Raw genomic sequence first — 25,238 nt, forward strand, 5'->3', positions numbered from 1 at the left:
AATATGTATTAAATATAGCCTATTATTATCATCATCTATATTTTCAGTGTAGCCACAAGGGGGCATCCTTAACCAAATGATGTACAGCACTTCTTCATATACTTGATCAAAACAATGGATGTAATACTGTTAATTTCTATGATTTAAATGTTCAAAACTGTCCCAAAACTTGTAATTTGAGGAATTTTTAATCAATTTTAGTGCTAGTAGTAGAAGTATTTATAAATAGAATTATCTTTTCATTTTAATCCATTTGCCTATCTCAAATAGCATACTTCTATAAGCAGCATTATATTTTTGTTGTTGTTTATTTAAAATTAAGGGGGAAACAGACATAAAGCTTTTTCTCCCCTCAGAACAACCACAATAAGAGTCTTTCAGCTAATCCGTGAACTTTGAGTCTTAAATCAAGCAACATGACAAACAAACATGACCAGAACTAAACATAGTCATTATAACCATCTACTTTTCCAACGGCAAACACATGTGGTTTTACTGAAGCATGACTTTTTCTCCATTTATTTTGTATTCCAGTTCAAAATAATGACTAATTTACAAAAACACACATGCACAACTCAAACTCTCAAACACCTGAACACCAGGTGGATTTACTGAGTATTAAATGTCATATTATTATAGTTCATTGAGTTCCTCACACAAAGCTACTGTATCATATCAATTCAAAAGACTTGGAATAGTATGCACAGGTCGTAAGGATTGTTTTTACAGGACCATAAAGCCTCTGGTCAATGTATGGAAAAAAACCCAGAATGAAGAAGTGAAAGACGGATCAGAAGGAAGACGGTCATTGGGTTTTGGAACGACACGAGGGTGAGTAAATGTTTCCTTTCGTTTAAATGTTTGCTTATCTCTTCTTCCCTCAAATTGTCCGTGTTTATTGCTGCAGTGGAAGTTAAATTATGACTTTGGCCCTTCAGTTTTCTCTGGCAAATCTTTTTTGAAAGCTTCGGAGTGGGCCGTTCGACCGATAGTAGAGATGTTTCACAATAATTATGCCAGCATTTTACAGTTGAAGTGCATTGTCATTTAAAACGGGACCCGGCCGCCTTGAACATGTGCTTCTGGAAGCTTGTGGTTCTTTTGATCTTCTTATTGCAAGTTAAAACACACACACACACACACAGAAGGGGGTGGGCGACCACATGTGGTCAACATTACTTTCCTTTTCTCTTTCTAGCAAACACGTAATTAAAAAACACATCGAGGACTCTTTAATTTCCTGATTGTTATTGTCCCTGGCATTCCTCTAGTTTTTAAGGTTATGTTACGGAATTTCATATTTTATTTCGGGGAGAATTACTAGCAAATTGGTCTTTTTGATATTCGTTTAAACCAAGATATGATATTGTTCCTATCCTGAAGTGAGTTTGGGGTCAGTAAGATTTTTTTAATGTTTTTGAAAGAAGTCTTGTCTGCATTTATTTAATCAAAAATACAGTAAAATTGTGAAATATTATTTAAATTTAAAATAAGTGTTTACTATGTGAATATATAGTAAAGTGTAATTTATATCCAGTGATCAATGCTGAATTTTCAGCATCATTACTCCAGTCTTCAGTGTCACATGATCCTTCAGAAATCATTCTAATATGCTGATTTGATGTTCAAGAAACATTTCTGATTATTATTGATGTTGAAAACAGTTGTGCTGCTTCATATTTTTATGGAAAACTGTGATACAATATATTTTTAAGTATTATTTAATGAATAGAAAGTTCACAAGAGCAGCATTTATTTGAAATAGAATCTTTTCTAACATTATAAATGTCTTCACTGCCACTTTTGATCAATTTAATGCATTCGTTCTGAATAAAAGTATTAATTGCTTTTTAAAAAAGTACTGACCCCAAATTAATTGATTGTTAATTTGCAGATTGTTCTGTGGAAGAAACCAGAGAAAGACGTCAAAACACAAAAAAAATGAATTTCTGACTTTAATTAAGAAACATTCAACGTGTGCAAGACAGAGAAATAAAACACAATAATGTGTGAAATAGCCATTGATTTCAATATTAGATACCAATCCTGATATACACTAGCATGAGCAGCAATATATCATACTCGAATGCATAATTTTGAGTAATCAGATTTTGTTGATCTTATTATAAAACATCCAACAAACAAAAAGGAACAATTATTAAAAACAGGCAATTTTTCATGTAGGTAGATGCTAAGAAGTGCCGTTGTTCATTTCAGTCAGTTTAAACCTCGTTGACTGACAGCAGTGGATATTTACAAGCTGAAATTAACTTTACTAAAGCCAAAGAAGGTAATAAAAACAAGTTCTGTTCATCAGGTTTAGCTGATTTTGTGTCTGTCTTTAGACTTTCATTCTTTTCCTTACTGATTGATCTAACCAATCATAAAGCTCTTACAGTTCTTTCTTCTTCTACATGTGTGTAATACACTTTACTGTGCTGTTTTTCCACTTTCATCAACCTTTATTTCTTAACACATAAAAACCCTTGTACACAGAGTTAAATCAACTCATCTCAGAGTACATTTGGTCCCTCTCTAAATAGTGTTAAAGTAACACTGAAGCAGAGTTAACATTAATGAGATAATTAAGCAATTAATTAAGTGATGATTGAACATTAATGATGAACACCTGCTGTTAACAAGCAGAATCACTGAAGAGAAACACAGTGATTCTGCTTGTTAACAGCAGGTGTTCATCATTAATGTTCAATCATCACTTAATTAATTGCTTAATTATCTCATATAACTTATTTTAACATTATGTAGAGAGGGACCATATGTACTCTGAGTTTTATTTTTGCTGTGTATGTTTCATGTTTGGCCATTACTGTATTTTTGAATCAGATGTGAAGTGTGTAATTTTTGTGAAAGAGTTTCTTTCTTCTGTTCAACACAAAAGATATTTTAAAGTCGGCCTGTAGTCAACAATTCTGTCCCTCAAAACTCATCTTTGATCACCAAAATTACATATTTAAAAATAAAATTCCTTTGAAAAAAATCGTAATGCCTTAAAATAGCTTGAACGTAAATCTATACCATAGACTGTAAAAAAAAAAATGGGCGTAGGTTTCTGAAGAGCATTTTTGAAGCCTAAAGTGGGCGGAGCCGGTCATCGCCATCTTGGCAGCGAGTATCACTCCCGGATAACTGAAAATGGGCAAAGAGGCGGGTCGTGGGTGGAGCTAAGGTGCCTGGTTGCTGAAACCACGCCCACCTAGTGCAATGTGATCAAGTTAGCTCAGGTTAAGGAGCTATCTATCTTAGATACTATCTAAAATATTAATAAAGATGACAAATTATACATAATTTGAAAGGTTTTCTGTCAATCTGCGGTGTCTGTTTTACGATATAGATGCTCCAGCAACAGTAATATTGTCATTTGTGTCGGGTGTGCAAAAGACAACATGCAAAATCGAAACGGGACTTCATACATTTGTAATGAAATATCGATCACTGGAAAAATATCCAACAGCACTTTTTGTCCACAAAAGCATTAAATCCATGAAATATTGATATATTGTCCATTGTTTGCATCATATTTCTTCTGAATGATCTGCTCTCCATCATCGTTCTTCAAGAAATTATGCAATCTGAGCAGCGTTTATGTTGTAAAACTGATTGGTCTCTCACAAACAAATGAGCCCATGTCCAAAGTATACATTTTCAAAATAGTGCAGAAGATTTACTTATAATATCCAAGCAGCGCTGTTGGATTTTGTGGAGTCTTGAGAGGCATATTCTCCAGCCACTGTCATTGTAGTAAATCTGATGGACAAAACTTTTAGCCAATGCCACACACACATCTGTCTTGACCATTAACCACACAGCAAGACATATCGTTTGATAATTGTATGAAATAATCCAGAAAAAGCATAAACACGGCAGAGATGCCAAGTTCAGCGGCTGGAATTAGCTGAGGCGACCGACAGCAGACAACGGCTAGTAGTGACAGCAACAACAATCAAGCTGTCACTCAAGTGGCCACGCCCTTAATTATGCAGAACTTTAAGGCTTAAAATAATTTAAACGGATGAGTTATAAAAAAATTCACCCTCCTCACAGTTGTCATGAAGAGCAAAATTAGCTATATAGACCAAAACCACTTTTTGTACCAGGCTGTAAACATGTTTTTTTCTGCTGTAAAGTTGGGCATTTTAACATGGGATTGACTCCCTTTTGGAGCCTGTCTCTAGAGGCCAGTCGATGAATTGCAGATTAAGTCACTTCAGTGTTGGATTTCAAGAGAGGTTGTTGCTTGCTCTACACCCTTGCTTCATTTATTATATGTGGATCTATGAATATGCTAATTAGCCCCGCCTCCATTCACTCGCACAAGCTCAGAGATCCACTCGGTCAACTTACTGAGGTAAATGCTAATTATGTGTTGCTAAAGGCATATAGTTCATCATAACATCGTAAGATACATCTATACTGCTAAATCTACGTGATTTTTTCATATCAGCAGAAAAATATACTGGGATAACCTGATTCCCTGTTTCAGATCGGTCATAGTTAATGATATGCTAAACTCCGCCCCCACATTGACGTGATTGGATACACGGTAGTTTGTGATGTCAGAAACACCAGCGATCAGGGTTTGAGAATGTGGTTCACTGCAGTTTTATGAATTTCACACATGGTTCGTCTTAAAGCATATTAAAAACACCAGACAGACATATAAACTACATTAAAAACTTGATTTTCACCACAGGGAGATGTTGGTAATCAAACAGTTGATGGTAGTCATTGACTTCTTTAGTAGGAAAATAAATACTATGGAAGTTAACATTCTTTAAAATATCTTCTTTTGTGTTCAGCAGAAGAAAGAAACTCATACAGGTTTGGAACAACATGAGAGTGAGTAAATGATGACAGAATTTTCATTTTTCTATAGTTATTAACTTAATTTCACTTCCATATGAGCGTGACTTTCCACTGCACTTTCCATCATTTTTGCGCCATCCCAACATCAAAACCCGAGCCGCCTCTGAGAACAACTCTATCATTCAGCTTTAGCAATATGGAAAACATTCTTTCCTCTTTAAGTCTAAACATTCATACAGCCTCTTCAGAACTCGTAGGGTGAGATCAGAAGGTGGACCCGTGCCAGGTGTTTGGCTTGGAAGGTGCGGTCGGCGTACTCGGACATCTCCACCTCCACGCTGAGCTCCTGTGGGCCTCGCATGGGTTGGACGAGGATCAGCTCTCCGGTCTGACGGTCCGAGCGCTGCATCACGAACATGCTCCGGGCGTCACCTCCGCCTGCGATGCCAAAGCGGAGGCTGTCCGGACCCGGCCGACCCGGAGCGGTTGCGGTGGCCATGCGGAACAGGGTGGCCGGGGTGCGCAGGTTGGACGGCAGAGACAGGTAGTGGTAAGAAATGGTCTTTGCGGCAAGCGGACAGGAGCGGCTCTCCATCGGACAGGGATTCCTTTCACACTGGCTGTGGTGGAGGGCAGAACACTTCACCTCATTAATCTTGTTTGAAATACTACAGATCTGTTCCAGAACCTGCTTTAGTGAGAACTGTACTAGCAAATATCTCATTTCACATTTTTAAGATGAAAAGTAAACCATATTTTAATATTTATATACTAAAAATGATGAAAGACAAATGATTTTATAATGAAATACAGTATTTGTGATTTATGTTGCTTGCAAAATAATCTGTCAAAATATATGTGTACTTTTAAATATGGAATCCCCTTTCCACCACATAAGAGAATAAATCATGCTTTGATAAATCATAATTATGACAGAAATATTGACATCATTTTGACTTTTAGTTTTCAACTCATAATTCTGAGAAAAAACATGACATACTAAGTCATTGAGATAAAATTGACAGTCAAAATTATTAGATAAAAAGTCAAAATTGGAATAATTACACCATAAAGACAAAATTATTACAAAACTGTCATGATTTTGACTTTTATCTCATTATGACTTTGTATGTCATGATTATAATTGAGATAAAAATTTAAATGCGTTATTGACGTCATAATTCTAACTTTTTCCTCATAATTGTGACTTTATCTCATTATTATAACTTAGTATGTCATAATTATAATTATGATAAAAATTGAAATATTAATTTTATTTTTGTCTCATAATTGATTATAATTTCAACTTTTAATCATAATTGTAACTTTTCCTCATAATTATGACTTGGTATGTTATAATTTCAACTTTTATCTCATTATGACTTTATATGTCAATTATAATTATGAGATAAAAATCAAAATGTTAATTTTTATTTTTGTGTCTCATAACTGACGTCATCATTTTAACTTTTTCCTCATAATTATGACTTTTTATCTCATTATTATGACTTAGTATGTCAAAATTATAATTATGAGATAAAAATCTAAATGTTAATTTTATTTTTGTCTCATAACTGATTATAATTTCAACTTTTGATCATAATTGTAAGTTTTCCTCATAATTATGACTTAGTATGTTATAATTTCAACTTTTATCTCATGACTTTGTCATAATTATAATTATGAGATAAAAATCAAAATGTTAATTTTTATTTTTGTGTCATAACTGACGTCATCATTTTAACTTTTTCCTCATAATTATGACTTTTTATCTCATTATTATGACTTAGTATGTCAAAATTATAATTATGAGATAAAAATCAAAATGTTAATTTTATTTTTGTCTCATAATTGATTATAATTTCAACTTTTGATCATAATTGTAAGTTTTCCTCATAATTATGACTTAGTATGTTATAATTTCAACTTTTATCTCATGACTTGATAACTGACGTCATCATTTTAACTTTTTCCTCATAATTATGACTTTTTATCTCATTATTATGACTTAGTATGTCATAATTATAATTATGAGATAAAAATCAAAATGTTAATTTTTATTTTTGTGTCTCATAACTGACGTCATCATTTTAACTTTTTCCTCATAATTATGACTTTTTATCTCATTATTATGACTTAGTATGTCAAAATTATAATTATGAGATAAAAATCAAAATGTTAATTTTATTTTTGTCTCATAATTGATTATAATTTCAACTTTTGATCATAATTATGACTTAGTATGTTATAATTTCAACTTTTATCTCATGACTTGATAACTGACGTCATCATTTTAACTTTTTCCTCATAATTATGACTTTTTATCTCATTATTATGACTTAGTATGTCATAATTATAATTATGAGATAAAAATCAAAATGTTAATTTTTATTTTTGTGTCTCATAACTGACGTCATCATTTTAACTTTTTCCTCATAATTATGACTTTTTATCTCATTATTATGACTTAGTATGTCATAATTATAATTATGAGATAAAAATCAAAATGTTAATTTTTATTTTTGTGTCTCATAACTGACGTCATCATTTTAACTTTTTCCTCATAATTATGACTTTTTCCTCATAATTATGACTTGGTATGTTCTAATTTATCTCATTATGACTTTATATGTCATAGTTATAGTTATGAGATAAAAATAGAAATGTTAATTTTTATTTTTGTGTCTCATAATTTCATCATTTTAATTTTTTCCTCATAATTATGACTTTTTATCTCATTATTATGACTCAGTATGTCAAAATTATAATTATGAGAAAAATCTAAATGTTTATTTTTGCCTCATAATTGATGTCATGATTTTAATTTTTTCCTCATAATTATGACTTTTTACCTCATTATGACTTAGTATATCATAGTAACTTTTATTTCATTATGACTTCGTCAATTATAATTGAGATAAAAATCGAAATGTTAATTTTATTTTTCTCATAATTGATGTCATGATTTTAACTTTTCCTCATAACTATTACTTTTTATCTCATTATTATGACTTAGTAATAGTATGACATAAATTTGACATTTTATGTCAAAATTTGTACTTTTTCCCTGAGAATATCGACTTTTTAATCTTATACGGAGCCCCAAAGGGGACATGGTGGTGGAAAAAAATATGAGATGGGAGGAAAAATAATATGTTGGTGCTTTGGCGTTCTCTCGCAAAAACTTTTGTGTTCTTTGCGAGAGAACAAAAAAGTTTATCAGGGGAATGCAAACATTTTGTGAATGAACTCAAAAGCATGGACAAATAATTTTTCCTCCCATCTCATCTCTTTTTTTCTTCACTATGTCCCTTTAAGGCCTCTGTATAATTATGATGTATGCATAATTTTTTTCTTATGTGACAAAAATAGAATGGAAATGGAAAAAAACATTCATGCTTTCAGATGGTGTAGTTACCAGTATCCACCAGCAGAGGCGAACTAGATCACGCTAAACCCTGACTTTTTGAAAAAATACTTCCAGTACCTGCTTAAAAGGTAGGCAGACCTATAACAGCAATCATCTGCTTGATATAGAGTTTCTTTTCAGTATTGATATATTAAAGATGCACAACATCTTAACATGAACTATGCCACAGTTATGACTGCAGATATTTCTGGTGCTGTTACTGAATAGCATGCATGCCTAAAAGCTTCAAGGTTTAGTGACTCACAGATCACAAAGGGCCCATTCACAGCTTAAAAAACATCTTACATAATAAACAAGCATAAAAGTGTCATGCAAGAAAAACAAATGATTGTAACCCACTTAAATTACGGTGGCAAGTGGCAAGTGATTTAGAGGAGGCATTAGTGGCCCCCAGTGCTGTGAGGGACTCCAGGAGTGTTTGCTATGGAAACACAAGCTCCCGTTTGGAACTAATTAATATTAACACTAGAAATTACCATAAAATCATTCAATCTGAGGTGTAGCATAAAGCTTACATAATAAAAATGTCGGAAATACGCATGTACTGCAACTCTCCGTCATTTATTTATTTTGCCAAACGACTGTAATTTTCTTCAAATCTGTGCCAGTTATCAAGGGTTTGGGGTAAGCGAGTCCACAACAGCTTTGGCGCCTTCGCTCTGTTCTTATGCATCATCATCATTGTTCCGCGTTCTTATTGGTTGCTGAAAAATGGGGTATTTAACGTGCAGAGAAAGCTGTGCGCGAATTGCTGTTGCTGCCAGATCTCCATCACCGAAAATCACATTGTATTTGATACAAAACTAACTAGACTAAATCAAATGAAGAAGGGTTTAACACTTTATTTTAAGGTGACGTAGTTACATGTTACTGCATGTACTTACTATAGTAATAATATTGATTCCTTGGCTCGAGACCGTTCAATTGCACCATATGTCGCCATTTTCCGTCATGAAAATTTTCCTGCCAATTTGATTTTTCCGAAAAACCTACTTTTTTTGAGCTCATCTTAGGCCGTTGTTGCAATTTTCACGAACATTTAACCAGATCATCTTCAGACCATGCCGACAAAAAGTTATGGAATTCAAGTCGATTCGTCAAACCGTTGTTGAATAACTTGCGATAAAATAGACGTAAGGATGTATCTCTTCAATGCTTTATCATATTCAAACCAAACTTGGTCCATGTCATCACAAGCATGACCTGAGGAAATATGCAGGGTTTTGGCACAGCGCCACCTACTGGTCCGGAGATATGACAGATAGCTATTTTTGCTTATAACTTCTGAACGGTTTATCCAAAAATCATGAAAAAAGTGGTCTCGTTAGATTCGGGGTGGCATGCCGAGTCGAATGATATCCAATTTTCCCATATCGGCCATTTTGAATTTTGTAGTAAAATTTTATGAACACATTAGTGTATCGTTACGAAACTCAGTATGGATCATCTACACGATGTCCTGAAGGAATCTGAGAAGTTTCAAACCAGCATCACCTAGTGGTAAAATCAAATATTCAACTGCTTATAACTTTGGGTGTGGTGAACTTATTTTCCCTTGTCGAGTCCAACGATACCAAACATGCTAGGTTTTGCTATAAGGTTTGTACGTGGTGATTTAGCGTTAAAACAACTTTCGCCAATATCTTCAAAACCGTTAGTCTGATCGAGACTAAACCACTGTAGTAAATTCAGAAACATAGGTCGTTGGCTATACGCTAATGGCCAAATGTCAAAATATTGATAGTTAGTGGCAAAAAAATGCTAACAAAGTTGTCCATTGGTCATTTTTTATGTTCTCATAGATATAAATGTCTATAACTCCAAAACAAAATGAGATATTTTCACCAAATTTGACACGTTTTCATTGACCATGACCAATTAAATCATTATTATTGACTGTATTTATGATTTTTCATCTATTTTGCCAAAATGATCTTCACCCACTCTGAGGACACATAAAAAAAATGGTGGGATTATGCCTCTTGGTGGCGCTATAATAGAACAAAACATGAAATTGCCATTAACTTCAATAGAGTACTTTGATATAAAATGCTATACTTTACGAACACATTGGTGTACCATTATGAAACTACGTATGTGCCATTAGCACCATGCCCTGAAGGTACTCAAAACGTTTTGAGGCAGCGCCACCTTGTGGTCAAAAGTTATAATAATTTCTTTAAAAACATACTTTTTCGAACTCCTTCAAGACCGTTTGTCCAATTTTTACCAAAATCGAATCGTATCATCTTCAGACTGTGCTGGCAAAAAGTTATGGATTTCGTGTCGATAGACAAAACCGTTTTCGTATACCACAGCAACGAAGTTGAGGCATGATGCCAAAATGACTATTGAGGCTGTATCTCTGCAATGCTTTGACATATTGACACCAAACTTTGCGAGTGTCATTTGTCTCCTCACTCTGACCATACCACATTAATTTAGTCACAGCGCCACCTATTGGTCAAAAGTGTTAAACCAGTAAATCTTTATCAATGACTGTATTTTTGATCTCAATAGGTATTTAATTGCTCATTGTTGCAGTTGGTCAGATGCTCCCAGTCATGTTGGCATAATTTGTTGTGCCTTCTTTGTGTTTGGCCCCTGTAATTGCTGCTTGCAGCTATATTATTAAACTGATTTTTTTAATTCTTAATTAAAAAATACTTCTGTCATACAATAAAATCGACACCTGCCATGGTTTCTTATTTATCATCTCTGATTTAGATCCGTGTCTTTGAGTGTGTCCTAAGCCAATACGCCGCTCTGTTGATTTACTCGTATCCAATTAAAGAAGTCACCGCTCACCACTGGTTCCACTTGAGTTAGTATGCTTCAAAGTAGGCAGTGACAGTCAGGCAGCTCACTAGGTTGCTTTAGTGTGTGCATATGCTCACTCACAAAGGTGATGTCTTGACGTAGCTGACGTTGCCGTGCGAGCGCGGACACTCGGGGTTAACACACTGGAAACCTCCTCCGGTGTTGATACAGGTGGTGCCACGGCTGCAGTTGTGCTGTTGTGTAAGACATTCATCCACATCTGGAGCGCCCGGAGGGAAGGGAGACATTAGAGTCGGAGAGGAGAGGAATAATAGAGTGAAAGAGAGAAGAATTGAGGAAAATAGTGAGTTGGAAATGTTGGCTACATGCGGGACTGCAGGTTTGGACTGTAAATTTGATTTGCGTACAGTTCTGTGATCGCAGACTGTTCCTGGCTGGATTTCTGAGTGAGATCATCTTGTAACACAGCGTCACCCGTGTTGAAATACTAAAGCTACAACAAGCCACTTGATGTACATGATCCTTTCAATGACTTGTCTGGATTACAAAGAATCCTGAAAAATATCTGAAGCAGCACAACTGTTTTCAACATTAATAATCAGAAATGTTTTTTTGTTTTTTTGAGCATCAAATCAGCATATTAGAATTATTTCTGAAGGATCATGTGACACTGAAGACTGGAGCTTTGATCACAGGAATAAATTACATTTCATGTTGATTTTTTTATTTATATCTTCACATAGAAATCGAAAAGTTATTTTAAATTGTAATTATATTTCACAATATTACTTTTTTCTGTATGTTTATCACATAAATGCAGCCTTGGTGAGCAAAAAAGAGACTTATTTCAAGAATTTAAGAACATTAGTGAATATTATTTGTATTTTTATATTTATATTTATATATATATAAGGGTCATTCTACAGAATTGGTTCAAAGTCAGAGTTGGAAACATCTTGAAAATAATGTCGTTTTCCACAAATTTTGTATGTATGCAAATTGTATAATATTCAAGGTAAGGCAGTTAATTCTCATTTTGTATTTTTCAATATTTTCAAAAAGTTTTGGAATATTTTTCCTCTCCCCAAATTTGTCACTACCGAAACACAATAATAAATAATTTAATAAGAAGGGTTACATTGACCTATTAAGATTTTGTTTACATCTACCTTGCTAATTTTTTTTAAAAAAAGTTCACAGGTAAATCAATAACAAATACAATTTTAACAATATTTCAAGTGTAATTTATGAGATTTTTTGTATTTTGAATCCAATCTTTCTTTGTAAAGTCATAAATTTTATCAAACTGATTTCAAAGTGAAGGATTCATTAGTTTGAATAAACATTGAACCAAACACTATAATAACATCTGAGTTGATCATTCAATATACTTTATTTTTGACAAAACATCCCATGTTTCGGTCGTGATGCACAGTTTCGGTAGTGACAGTAATGTGTTGGTAGTGACCACATCACATGACACAATTTAACTCGCATACTAAAACATATTAAAATACTAATGATTTGCATAACTGTACTAAAATTGTGTTTATTTCCCCCAAATAAATGATTACGTGTTCCTTTTGTCACTACCAAAACAATGATGTCACTACCGCAACTTCATGACTGTTTCGGAAAAAAGTTATACACAGATTTTGAGACTTTTGAACACATTTAACTCAAGAATGATGATCTGTCTGCTGTGAAAGAGAGGCTGTGAGAGGAATATTTCCTGATCAGAAATGCAGAAGTGTGTTAAAATCAGTCTCAGCCAATGACTAAAACACACACTGTTTCGGTAGTGACAAAAAAGTATGAAAACATACAATTTCATGATTTACAAAAAAAATATAAAATACATTAAAAAAAAACAACAACAATGGAAAAAATTGCAAAAATTATGTCAATATTTTCACAAGTTGTGTTTTTTTACACTACATAAAATCCAAAATTGATTATTGAAGACAACTGCTTTATTTATTATTTAGTTGATATTTATATATATGATATTTTTAGCAGTGACACTGCTACTGAAAAGTAGTTATTTATTCTTATTTATTTTCTCACTGCCGACACAGACCCAAGAGCTGAAATCGTTTGCAGGATTGATTCATATCAAGCCACTGGAAGACCAGCCAGAAGAACTCCCTCACCTTTGCTCTCCAAATGTTCGTCAGCTCACCAGCCAAAAACTGAGTCAAACGATTTCCCTCCACATCCTCACTATTTGTCTTCATCTACCAGCTTCATTTACCCCTGGAGGTCTTTGTAAGGTGTCCAAATGACTTTTACAGAGTATGTCCTGCCTGTTGCATTTTCAGATTCAGATTCAAATAGAGCGTCTTTCAGCAAAGAACTCATACCGGTTTGGAACGACATGTGGGTGAGTAAATAATGACAGAATGTTTCTGTTTCCTTTGGTCCTGTGGTGACATCAGGCTGTAAAACACTTATTTTGAAGTGCATGTTTAAAAAAACTCGCTCACCCTCACAGCTTCTTCCATCAGCGAGCAGCTTGTATCCGGTGGGACAGGAGCAGTGGTACGATCCCGGGACGTTTACACAGGCATGGCCACACAGAGGCCCTCCACGGTCAGCCTTATACACCTCACATTCATTCACATCTGGGCACATGCGCACATCAAAACTCAACATGTGATTAAAGGTGTGGATTTGACAGAAAGGGAACGAGACAATAAATAAATAAAATGCTACAGGCACAGCTTATGGAAAATGTGCTTTTCACTACTTCTATGATTGCAGAAAAATATATATGTTTTTATTGAACATTGATGGAGCAGCAAATTTTGTGGGAAAATAAATCATAAAAGCGGTTTGTTTTGTTTAAAAATAATACAAATGTATGAGGTGGCACATTTCGGGGTAAAATGCTCACAGATACAGATACAAAGTTAGCTAAAGTAATATGTTTTTCATAACATCTAAGTTTCTAAGCAATAGTACATTTATTTTCATTCAATTCAGTCATTAAAATGTTCTTTTTAAAAATACATGAATAAAAATTATTCTGAAAGCTATCCGGTAATAATTTAATTTTGCTTTACGGTAGTAGCAATGTGATAAAATATACTTTATGATATGATATGATTGAAATTATATATTTTAAATATGCTGGTTTCATTATAAATTATATGGTGATTATCTATAAGGTGGACACCAAAATTAATAAATGATATTGACCATCTGAATCAAACCATTTCATGTCAACAAATGGAAAAATCAACCCAATGTTTAATATCAGGTCAGTTATTGTGTAAAAAGCACTTTTTACTTTTACATTTTCTTCAGTTATTGAAAAACTGTTGATTTAAATACCTGAAAATCATTAACAAGACCTTTTCTCATTAATATATTCAGTTATTTTATCGAAAAGTGTGGTGAGTTTTGAGAACAAAACCAAATACACCAAACTCTTGATAAAAAAGCTGATACATTAAATCATAAAAATCTGAAATTAAAATAATAATTTTGAAATAAAAACAATCAAAATAAAAAACTTAGTAAACAGGTTATTTTATTTGTTTACCTGCATGTCACGTGACCATTAATCAACATTAGAAATCTCAGGGGGACAAAAAATATGAGGTCAAAGGGGTTCAGCTGACAAAAAATTAACAATTTGCTATCATGTTTTAGCATGTTATTATTTTCTAACATTAATTGGTATGTTGTTAACATGAATTAGCATTTTATCATTTTCTAACATTAATTAGAATGTTCCTAGCATGATTTAACATATTATCATTTTCTAGCATTGATCAGCAAGTTGCTAGCATGTTTTAACATGTTGCTAGCATGATTTAACATGTTATTATCATTTTCTAACATTAATTAACATGTTGGTAGCATGATTTAGCATTTTATTATTTTCTAGCATTAATTAGCAAGTTTGCTAGCATGTTTTAACATATCATTTTCTAACAATAATTAGCATGTTGCTATCATGTTTTAGCATGTTGCTAAAATGATTTACCATGTTATTATTTTCTAGCATTAATTAGAAAGTTGCTATCATTTTTTAACATGTTGTTATAATTTTCTAACATTAATTAGCAAGTTGCTATCATGTTTTAACATGTTGTTAACATGATTTAACATGTTATCATTTTCTAACATTAATTAACATGTTGCTATCATGTTTTAACATGTTATTATCATTTTCTAGCATTGATTAGCATGTTGCTATCATGTTTTAGCATGTTGCTAAAATGATTGACCATGTTATTATTTTCTAGCATTAATTAGAAAGTTGCTGTCATGTTTGATCATGTTATCATCATTTTCTAACATTAATTAGCAAGTTGCTATCATGTTTGAACATGTTATCATTTTCTAGCATTGATTAGCATTTTGCTAGCATGATTTGCTATTTTTTTCTAGCATTGATTAACAAGTTGCTAGCATGTTTTAGCATGTTGGTAGGATGATTTGCTATTATTTTCTAGCATTGATTAGCAAGTTGCTAGAACATTTTAACATGTTGCTAGCATTGTTTAACATGTTATATAATTTTCTAACATCAATGAACATGTTACTAGCATGATTTAGCATTTTATTATTTTATAGCATTAATTATTAAGTTGCTATCATGTTTTAACATGTTATTATCATTTTCTAGCATTGATTAGCATTTTGCTAGCATGATTTGCTATTATTTTCTAGCATTGATTAGCAAGTTGCTAGCATGTTTTAACTTTGCTAGCATGATTTAATAATTTTTTGCTAGCATGTTTTAACGTTGCTAGCATGATTTTATCATTTCTAATATAAACATGTTGCTAGCATTATTTAGCATTTTATTATTTTCTAGCATTAATTAGCAAGTTGTTAGCATGTTTTAATGTGTTATCATTTTCTAACAATAATTAGCATGTTGCTATCATGTTTTAGCATGTTTGCTAACATGATTTACCATGTTATTATTTTCTAGCATTAATTAGCAAGTTGCTAGCATGTTTTAACATGTTGCTAGCATGATTTAACATGTTATTTTCTAGCCTTAATTAACAAGTTGTTCACATGTTTTAACATGTTGCTAACATGATATAGCACATTGCTAACATGTTTGTAACATGATTTAACTCTTTATTAGCATGTTTCTAGCATGAATTAGCATGCGTCCTCAATAAGCTGCAAGATTTGACACCTAATGAAGGTTTATGTTATATGTTGAATGCATTACAGTGTTAATCGCTTGCAAAAAAAAATCTTCTCAGAGCGAGCCTCAGCCAGGTGAGAAAAAGTAACTCAAAAGTAACATTTCCATAAAAAGTAACTAAGTAATGAAAAAGGTTACTTTTTTAGGGAGTAACACAACGCATTACTTTTAAAAGTACCTTTCCCCAACACTGCTAGTGTGTGTTGCCAAATCTGCGGTTTTCCCGCGGAATTGGTTTATGTTTACACTGTTGCCGTGGGTTGTTTTTCATGTCCGTGGATTGAAGCGACCCGAAATAACATGATATTAACCCCACCTGAGACGTGATTGGGCTGGTTTTGAGCTAGTTTTGAGTAGCAACTGGCCGGGATTTGTTGTGAAAACCTGGCAACCCTGAAGAAAGTGACAATCCTTGTATGTGGATGTTTGATGCTATGAATCTTGGACCTACCCTGACAGATGCTGTTGTCGGAGGTGCCGCTCATGTGGAAGCCAGCGTCACAGCTGCAGTGCTGGGCTCGGTCAACTTTCGCACAGCGAGGCTTGCGGCTGAAGGCCGGGTCATTCATGACACTCCACTCCGGAGGGGCTGAGACAGAGAGAGAGAGAGGGAGGAAATGGAAAAGAGAAGGTTTAACCTCCCACGAACACACAGAACCGCATATAAGGCAATGAAGACAAACATTCACATGCATGCTTTCATTTATGGACCGGAACACAGGTTAAAGGTGAAGTGTGTAATTACTGCTTCTCTAGCAGGTCCATTTGAAATAGCAAAAATATTTTTTAGTTTTACATTTTCTGCGGAAAATGTGAGTTTTGCACATGCAAAAGTCGCCACCTAGTGGGCAACGTTGGGGGTAACACGTGCATTATGTAATCAGATTACTTTTTTGATGTAATGAGTAAAGTAGCGCATTATATAAATTATAAATTTCACATTAATATTTGAGTTACTTTTGAAAAAAAAGTAATGCACAATTTCTTGTTTAATGAATTTGCTTAAACATTCTTCTAAACTATTTTTCTCTTTTCCATTTATGTAGTCACAGTTCATGCGTGCGCGGGAACAGATAAAAAGTTCAACAAATTTACTTTTGACTTTCAATAAAAAGAGTTGTACAGAAGGTAATATAACCTGTAATGTTATGTCCTAGGCTAGTTTTTAGTTTAGTTTTTAGGCCAGTGATTAGATAATTAGATAATTAGCATGTTGCTAGCATGTTTTAGTATGTTGCTAGCATGTTTTAGTATGTTGCTAGCATTTCTTAATATGTTGCTATCATTAATTAGCATGTTATTATAATTTTCTAACATTAATTAGCATGTTCTAACATGTTTCTAGCATGATTTAACGTTATCATTTTCTAACATTAATTAGCATGTTGCTAGCATGTTTTAGCATGATATTAACAAGATTTAGCATGTTGTTATTTTCCAGCAATAATTAGCATGTTGTTAACAAGTTTTAACATGTTGCTAGCATTTGGCATGTTATCATAAGGTGCGTCCCAATTTGCGTACTTATGCACTATTCTTTGACGTTTTTAAGTATAAATAGTGCAGTAGTGCGTTCACACTGAAAATTATAAAAAGAAAAAGCACACTTTAAATACCCGGATGATGCACTAAATTAACGGAAAAAATGAAGTGTGGAATGTTCATGCACTCAACTGTCGCAGCTTTAATTACGTAGTGGAGGGGGAGGGGCTATCAGACTCTGATGTTAAATGACAAAATAACCTTATACAATTCACACACTACATGGACGAGTACATAGTGCATAAGTACATAGTGTATAATGCGTCGTTTGGGACGCAACTATAATTTTCTAACATTAATTAGCACTTGCTAACATGTTTTAACTTGTTTCTAGCATGATGTAGCATGTTGCTAACATGATTTAGCATGTTATTATTTTCTAGCATTAATTAGCAGATTCTAGTATGTAAAAACATGTTGCTAGCATTTGGTATATTATCATTTTCTAACATTAATTAGCATTTTGCTATCATGTTTTAGCATTTTTTTTGCTAACATGATTAAGCATGTTATTATTTTCTAGCATTAATTAGCATGTTGATAACATGATTAAGCATGTTATTATTTTCTAACATTAATTAGGATTTTGCTATCATGTTTTAGCATTTTGTTAACATGATTAAGCATGTTATTATTTTCTAGCATTAATTAGCATTTTGCTAACATGTTTTAACTCGTTAGCATGTCTTTAGCATGATTAAGGTGTTATCATTTTCTAACATTAATGAGCATGTTCGCATGTTTTAGTTTGTTGCTAACTTGTTTGTAACATGATTTAACTTGTAACATTTGTTTCTAACATGATTTACGATATTATCATTTTATAACATTAATTAGCATTTTGCTAACATGATTTAGCATGTTATTTTCGAGCATTAATTAACATGTTGTTCACATGTTTTAGCATGTTGTTAACATGATATAGCCCATTGCTAACATGTTTGTAACATGATTTCACTCGTTAGCATGTTTCTAGCATGAATTAACATGCGTCCTCAATAAGCCGCAAGATTTGACACCTAATGAAGGTGTTTGTTATATAAACTGTTGTTGAATGCATTTACTGCATTAATCGCTTGCAAAAAGAACTTCTCAGAGCGAGCCTCGGCCAGGTGAGAAAAAGTAACTCAAAAGTAACAACCCATTACTTTCCATAAAAAGTAACTAGTACACCCCTCACATTTTTGTAAATATTTTATTATATCTTTTCATGTGACAACACTGAAGAAATGATACTTTGCTCCAATGTAAAGTAGTGAGTGTACAGCTTGTATAACAGTGTAAATTTGCTGTCCCCTCAAAATAACTCAACACACAGGCATTAATGTCTAAACTGCTGGCCACAAAAGTGAGTACACCCCTAAGTGAAAATGGCCAAATTGGGGCCAAAGTGTCAATATTTTGTGTGGCCTCTTGGGCGTGGAGTTCACCAGAGCTTCACAGGTTGCCACTGAAGTCCTCTTCCACTCCTCCATGAGGACATCACGGAGCTGGTGGATGTTAGAGACCACAGGATCCTTAGTTTGCTTGTCTTCAGCAAACTGTTTGCGGGCTTTCTTGTGCATCATCTTTAGAAGAGGCTTCCTTCTGGCACGACAGCCATACAGACCAATTTGATGCAGTGTGCGTCGTACGGTCTGAGCACTGACAGACTGACCCCCCCACCCCTTCAACCTCTGCAGCAATGCTGGCAGCACTCATACGTCTATTTCCCAAACACAACCTCTGGATATGACGCTGAGCACGTGCACTCAGCTTCTTTGGTCGACCATGGCGAGGCCTGTTAGAGTGGAACCTGTCCTGTATGGTCTTGGCCACTGTGCTGCAGCTCAGTTTCAGGCTCTTGGCGATCTTCTTATAGCCTATGCTATCTTTATGTATAGCAACAATTGTTTTTGTCAGATCCTCAGGGGGTTCTTTGCCATGCGGTGCCATGTTGAACTTCCAGTGACCAGTATGAGAGAGTGAGAGCAATAACACCAAATTTAACACACCTGCTCCCCATTCACACCTGAGACCTTGTAACACTAACGAGTCACATGACACCGGGGAGAAATAAATGGCTAATTGGGCCCAATTTGTACATTTTCACTTAGGGGTGTACTCACTTTTGTGGCCAGCAGTTTAGACATTAATGGCTGTGTGTTAAGTTATTTTGAGGGGACAGCAAATTTACACTGTTATACAGGTGGGTGTATGACAGTGTAAATTTGACACATACAGTACAGTCCAAAAGTTTGGAACCACTAAGATTTTTAATGTTTTTAAAAGAAGTTTCGTCTGCTCACCAAGGCTACATTTATTTAATTAAAAATACAGTAAAAAAACAGTAATATTGTGAAATATTATTACAATTTAAAATAACTGTGTACTATTTAAATATATTTGACAAAGTAATTTATTCCTGTGATGCAAAGCTGAATTTTCAGCATCATTACTCCAGTCTTCAGTGTCACATGATCCTTCAGAAATCATTCTAATATGCTGATTTGCTGCTCAATAAACATTTATGATTATTTTCAATGTTGAAAACAGTTGTGTACTTTTTTTTCAGGATTCCTTGATGAATAGAAAGTTCAAAAGAACAGCATTTATCTGAAATACAAAGCTTCTGTAGCATTATACACTACCGTTCAAAAGTTTGGGGTCAGTAAGAATTTTTATTTTTATTTTTTTGAAAAGAAATTAAAGAAATGAATACTTTTATTCAGCAAGGATGCATTAAATCAATCAAAAGTGGCAGTAAAGACATTTATAATGTTACAAAAGATTAGATTTCAGATAAACACTGTTCTTTTGAACTTTCTATTCATCAAATAATCCTGAAAAAAAATATTGTACACAAATATTTTGTACAATTGTACACATTAAATGTTTCTTGAGCAGCAGATCAGCATATTAGAATGATTTCTGAAGGATCATGTGACACTGAAGACTGGAGTAATGATGCTGAAAATTCAGCTTTGCCATCACAGGAATAAATTACTTTGTGAAATATATTCAAATAGAAAACAGTTATTTTAAATTGTAATAATATTTCACAATATTACTGTTTTTTACTGTATTTTTAATTAAATAAATGTAGCCTTGGTGAGCAGACGAAACTTCTGTACTGTATATAGAATAGATTAAAGAAAGACAGACCTGTCTGCGTCTGGTATTGACACTGACTCCCGCTCCAGTTGTGTGGACAGGTGCACTTGTACTGGTTAAGAGCCTCCACACAGGTGCCGCCGTTCTGACACGGGTTACTGGAGCACACGCTCACATCTGTGTGAAAGACAACAGCCTTATGCTGAGGAATGTCTCGTAAAGTTCACAATTAACAGGTCACCAGGTCGTCACCTTTATTTCTACAATAGAAATTGTTTTAAAGCTGCTTAATGCAGTAATGAGAATGGGTAAATATGCTCTGATGAAAATAATTTCACAATGCAAAAAAAGTTGATTTTGGGGTAAAATACATCCCAAAAATGTATGGTTTCATGAGAATTATCCTGAATGGCCGTGTTTTGTAAAGCCACTAAATCATGAATAATGTCTTTTATCATGGATTTGCACTCCTAATTAAGGCAGAATGAAAGAAATACTTGAAATGTCCCAGATTCTTATCTCCGTGTCTGTACAGAGCTGAGGATTATGTGTCCATGGAAAACACCTGAATTGTTGAAGGAATTGAACGAGCCCACATTCTTCCCTGTTTCCTGTACAGAATGGCACAGTAAAATGAAACCGATCTCCTGGAATGTTAACAACGGAGTGGCGAAACGGTCAGAGCAGGGAGAGTTGAGCTTCCCATTTAACCTGCGGTTCGCTCACATGGCGTCTGTCACATTCACCCTGTTTGCATCCCTAATCGTAAACGGTTGAGAGGTCGGTTAGGTTTACAACAGCTTCTGTGCCACACAACATCTGTCCACAGCAGCTGACTTCCATCTGCTCTAGATGGGAATTTACTGCCGTTGCTGTAAATATCGGTGATGGACAGTGAGAGCAAGCTTGTGAAGCGTTAACACATGTTCACCAAAGATGAGGAGATTGAGCTACACATGCTAGAGCAGAGATCCCTGAAGAGCTGATGCAATGATGCTTGAAACCACTTTCTTTTGATTTGATCTGTGGTTATTTCTAATAAAAGAGTAGTGATGTAATGCTGCGGTCCAGTATCTGGTTTAGATGATTTCAAAAATATGCTGAAGACATTTCATTGTGTAATACTGTCAAAAACAAAACATAAAAAGAAAAACTCAGTGTTTTAAATGCTTAATTTCAGATCAATGCATTATGATGAGGAGCGTTTTGGGTTCGATAAAAGAGTTGATGTCAGTGAACACAGAAAACACAATTCTGACCTGTCCATCATCTTTTTTTAAATTTTATTATTATTATTATTATTATTTTACAGGTGCTTACGGTGGAAATAAACAGTCTTGCACTTTCAGGACTTAAAAGAAGATGTGAAGCAGAGTTTATATAATTTACATTTATATATTATTAATTCAGTTTTAATTTTTAGTCATTTTGTTATAGTATGTGCCGGTCACCGTGATTTTTTTCAACATCTTTGTTGATCCTGGAACAACATATCAATCAACCAATCAGATATGAGGGACAAGTTTAACGTTTATGTCAAGTTTAGGCTTGCAACCAGGGTTAGGTGCTTCTACATCAATGTTATTCACCTATCTTTCCCCTCTGATTTTAGGGATAAGTTATGGGTAGGATTAGGTTTAGGGGTAGGAATAGGGTTGAGACTAAATTTTCAGACTGGAATGTTGTTCCAGGAACATGTCTTACTTGGCAAATTCACAGTGACCAGTATGTGCCAATGTCTTTTTTTAATAATTTTTATGTTTGAAGTTATACCTTTAGGCCCGGTTTCACAGACAGGGTTTAGCCTAAGCCAGGATTAGACCTTAGTTCAATTAAGATATTTAAGTTTCTTTTATAAATGTATACTTAAAATTATCATTATTGGTGTGCATCTTGAGACAAAACAATGGCACTGATATTTTAAGATATGTCAGTACGAGTTGCTTTCAGTTAAAACAGCTCAAACATGCATTTTAGACAAGGACTAGCTAAAGCCTTGTCTGTGATAATGGGGGTTAATGTATTTTTATTTAAGTTTTAGTCATTTTATGACTTCAACTTCAACTTATTTCATTTCAGTTTCCAAGGCGATATTTATCATTTTAATTAACGTTTTTCATCTAGTATTTATATTTTATTTTGTCTTTATTTAAATTAAACAAACTAATAAAATAAATAACATTTAAAATAAAATTTAAAAAAATTAATACAATTTTTTATAGTTTTAACACTAATGTTTTCAAAGCCATCATAAATTCCCATATTTATATATATATAATCACAGTAAAGTACTGAGAATAAGGGTGTTGTGCTTAATTGTTATAAAAATGTCACAATGTAAAGTTTAAAATTTTACATGTAATTATTGTTTAATTAAATACAAAAAAAAGAAGATTTGGAATAAAAATGAATATTTTAGCACCATTAACCCTCTCGTGCTCTTCGTGTGTCGGTCAAAAATTACCCAAATTTTTTTATTTCAATGAAATTAATGTCCTATGTTTTAGTTCAATAATGTTTTTTTTATTGAATATGTTGTATTTTTAGGAGATTTTATGGTACTAAATTATATTTACGCTGTAGTTATAATCCATTTATTTTCTTTTTGAGCATAGACCTGAAAATGAAATTTCTAACTTAAACTGTCATAAATTTTGAATGCTTTAGACTTAATTTTGATCTCTTTTCAAAGACGACGTGGCAAATTATTGCTAAAGTGAATTTTTTTAAAAAACAAAAATTGCTAAAAAGTTACAGAATTTTGCGTTTATTGTTATGAAAAATGAAAATCAAAGCCATAAATCTAAACAAGTTTGTGATATCTCAAAAAATGAGCTTTCAGTAAGATTTTGTTTGGCCGCAGTACCAAACGTTTCCACTAGATGAAATTTGTTGAATTCCAATTCACTCATTTTTGACCGCGAGGAGCACAAGTGTGACTATTTTTTTCAGGACCATTTAACCTTTTCAAATCATGTCCATGATTTTTTTTGTGTTCACATAGTAAGTACCAAAACCTTTAACAAGTTTTGTATCATTCCAATGAAGTAAAAGATTCTAAAAAAAAAAAAAAAACATACAATTTTTCTGTCAAAAATGACCGAAGAACACCAGAAGGTTAAGATGTTTTGCTTTGTAACATTTTTCATGAAAATTAAACAAATTCTCATTACCATCTGGACCCTTTCCTTCTGTGTGTGAGTGTGTGTGTTTGTAATTTTCATTATTTCTCTATGTAAAAAAACATTTTCCCACAAATTCTTTCGATATGATATGCAAATCTCAGTGTGAAAAGAAGTCCACTCCAGTTCCTCAAAATTTCAGTTGAACATCAAACACAAGGACAGTTAAGCAGAAAGACACTGAAAGTCAATGAGAAAACGGAGGTTTAAAATCTAGTTTTGACTTTCCAGCCAAAGGAATTTTTCATCAACAACAGTGCTCACGATCCTTCTCCTGTTTATTTTCTTTCCCAGGAGGCTTAAGCACGAGAATTTGCAGATGTAAAAGGTTCACTTCAGTCCCCAAACTATTTCAAAACTCCTCATGAACATACTTATGTTTTTTCATCCAGTCCGAGAGGTGCTTTCGGAAGCAGAACTCTCAAAATAGACTCACTTACACCCACCTGCAGAAATATAGACATTACACTGTCTGTGCTGCCTTTCAAACACACGCCCCTTTCAAACACACTGCGGCACGCAGGTCCCGTCCCACTGTACCACTTGGAATGTCCCGAATGCAGCCAGCAGCGATATTAAAGGAAGTCATCAATAGCATGCTTAGCATAGTTGCGTGCTATCGGAGCATGGGCCGCTTAATGAGATGTGTGCATGAGCTTAACCTCTGCCCACTGAGACTACACAAAAACACAGACTACCAGTCTAAAGCTGGACACGTCTATTCATTCGTTATTAAGAATATTTACTCATTTTAGAGTAATAGTAAAATATAAAAACGATGAAACGACACAAATGATTCAGTGGGCAAAACATGTGACACAAACGAAAACCCTTATTTATTTGTAGTTAACAATAACACTAATTTGAAGATATATATACTCCCTATATAGGGTGAATTCAGGTTCATCTCAATGCCAAAATGTGTCCCAATCCACCAGAGTACAGTAATGAGAATGGGGGTGATATGCTTAATTGTTATAAAAAAATTGTCACAATGCAAACAAGTTTAAAATTGTTTAATTTAATTGTTGTTTAAATTAAAAAAAATCATGACGATTAAGCATAAATTCTTATTAGGCATCTGGACCTTTTTTATTTTGTATGTGAAATTTTTTATTTATTTACAGTATTTATTATTAGATGCTCAAGCATTTAGCGCTGAAACTTTATTGTAATTGTTAAAATTTCCAATGATCAGCATTCTCCC

General features: G+C 33.6%; 1 protein-coding gene and 1 long non-coding RNA gene across 2 annotated transcripts in view; one reads left to right on the plus strand and one right to left on the minus strand.

Moving 5' to 3' along the window:
* Window positions 1–4,089: 4,089 nt before the first annotated feature.
* LOC125276438 (fibulin-7) overlaps window positions 4,090–25,238 on the minus strand; it is a 35,141-nt gene continuing 13,992 nt past the window's right edge. Inside the window, exons 4-8 of the mRNA XM_048203894.1 lie at window positions 20,901–21,026; window positions 16,666–16,803; window positions 13,522–13,659; window positions 11,156–11,294; window positions 4,090–5,444 (exon numbers count right to left, since the gene is read on the minus strand). Coding sequence (XP_048059851.1) covers window positions 5,069–5,444; window positions 11,156–11,294; window positions 13,522–13,659; window positions 16,666–16,803; window positions 20,901–21,026 — 917 coding nt within the window. The 3' untranslated portion in view covers window positions 4,090–5,068. The remainder of the gene's footprint in view (window positions 5,445–11,155; window positions 11,295–13,521; window positions 13,660–16,665; window positions 16,804–20,900; window positions 21,027–25,238) is intronic.
* LOC125276440 lies at window positions 7,654–13,626 on the plus strand. The gene is made up of 3 exons (XR_007186664.1): window positions 7,654–8,322; window positions 13,114–13,418; window positions 13,530–13,626. It is a non-coding gene; the product is annotated as an uncharacterized LOC125276440 (long non-coding RNA).

The sequence above is a fragment of the Megalobrama amblycephala genome, linkage group LG10 (assembly GCF_018812025.1).
Source record: "Megalobrama amblycephala isolate DHTTF-2021 linkage group LG10, ASM1881202v1, whole genome shotgun sequence".
Taxonomy (NCBI): domain Eukaryota; kingdom Metazoa; phylum Chordata; class Actinopteri; order Cypriniformes; family Xenocyprididae; genus Megalobrama; species Megalobrama amblycephala.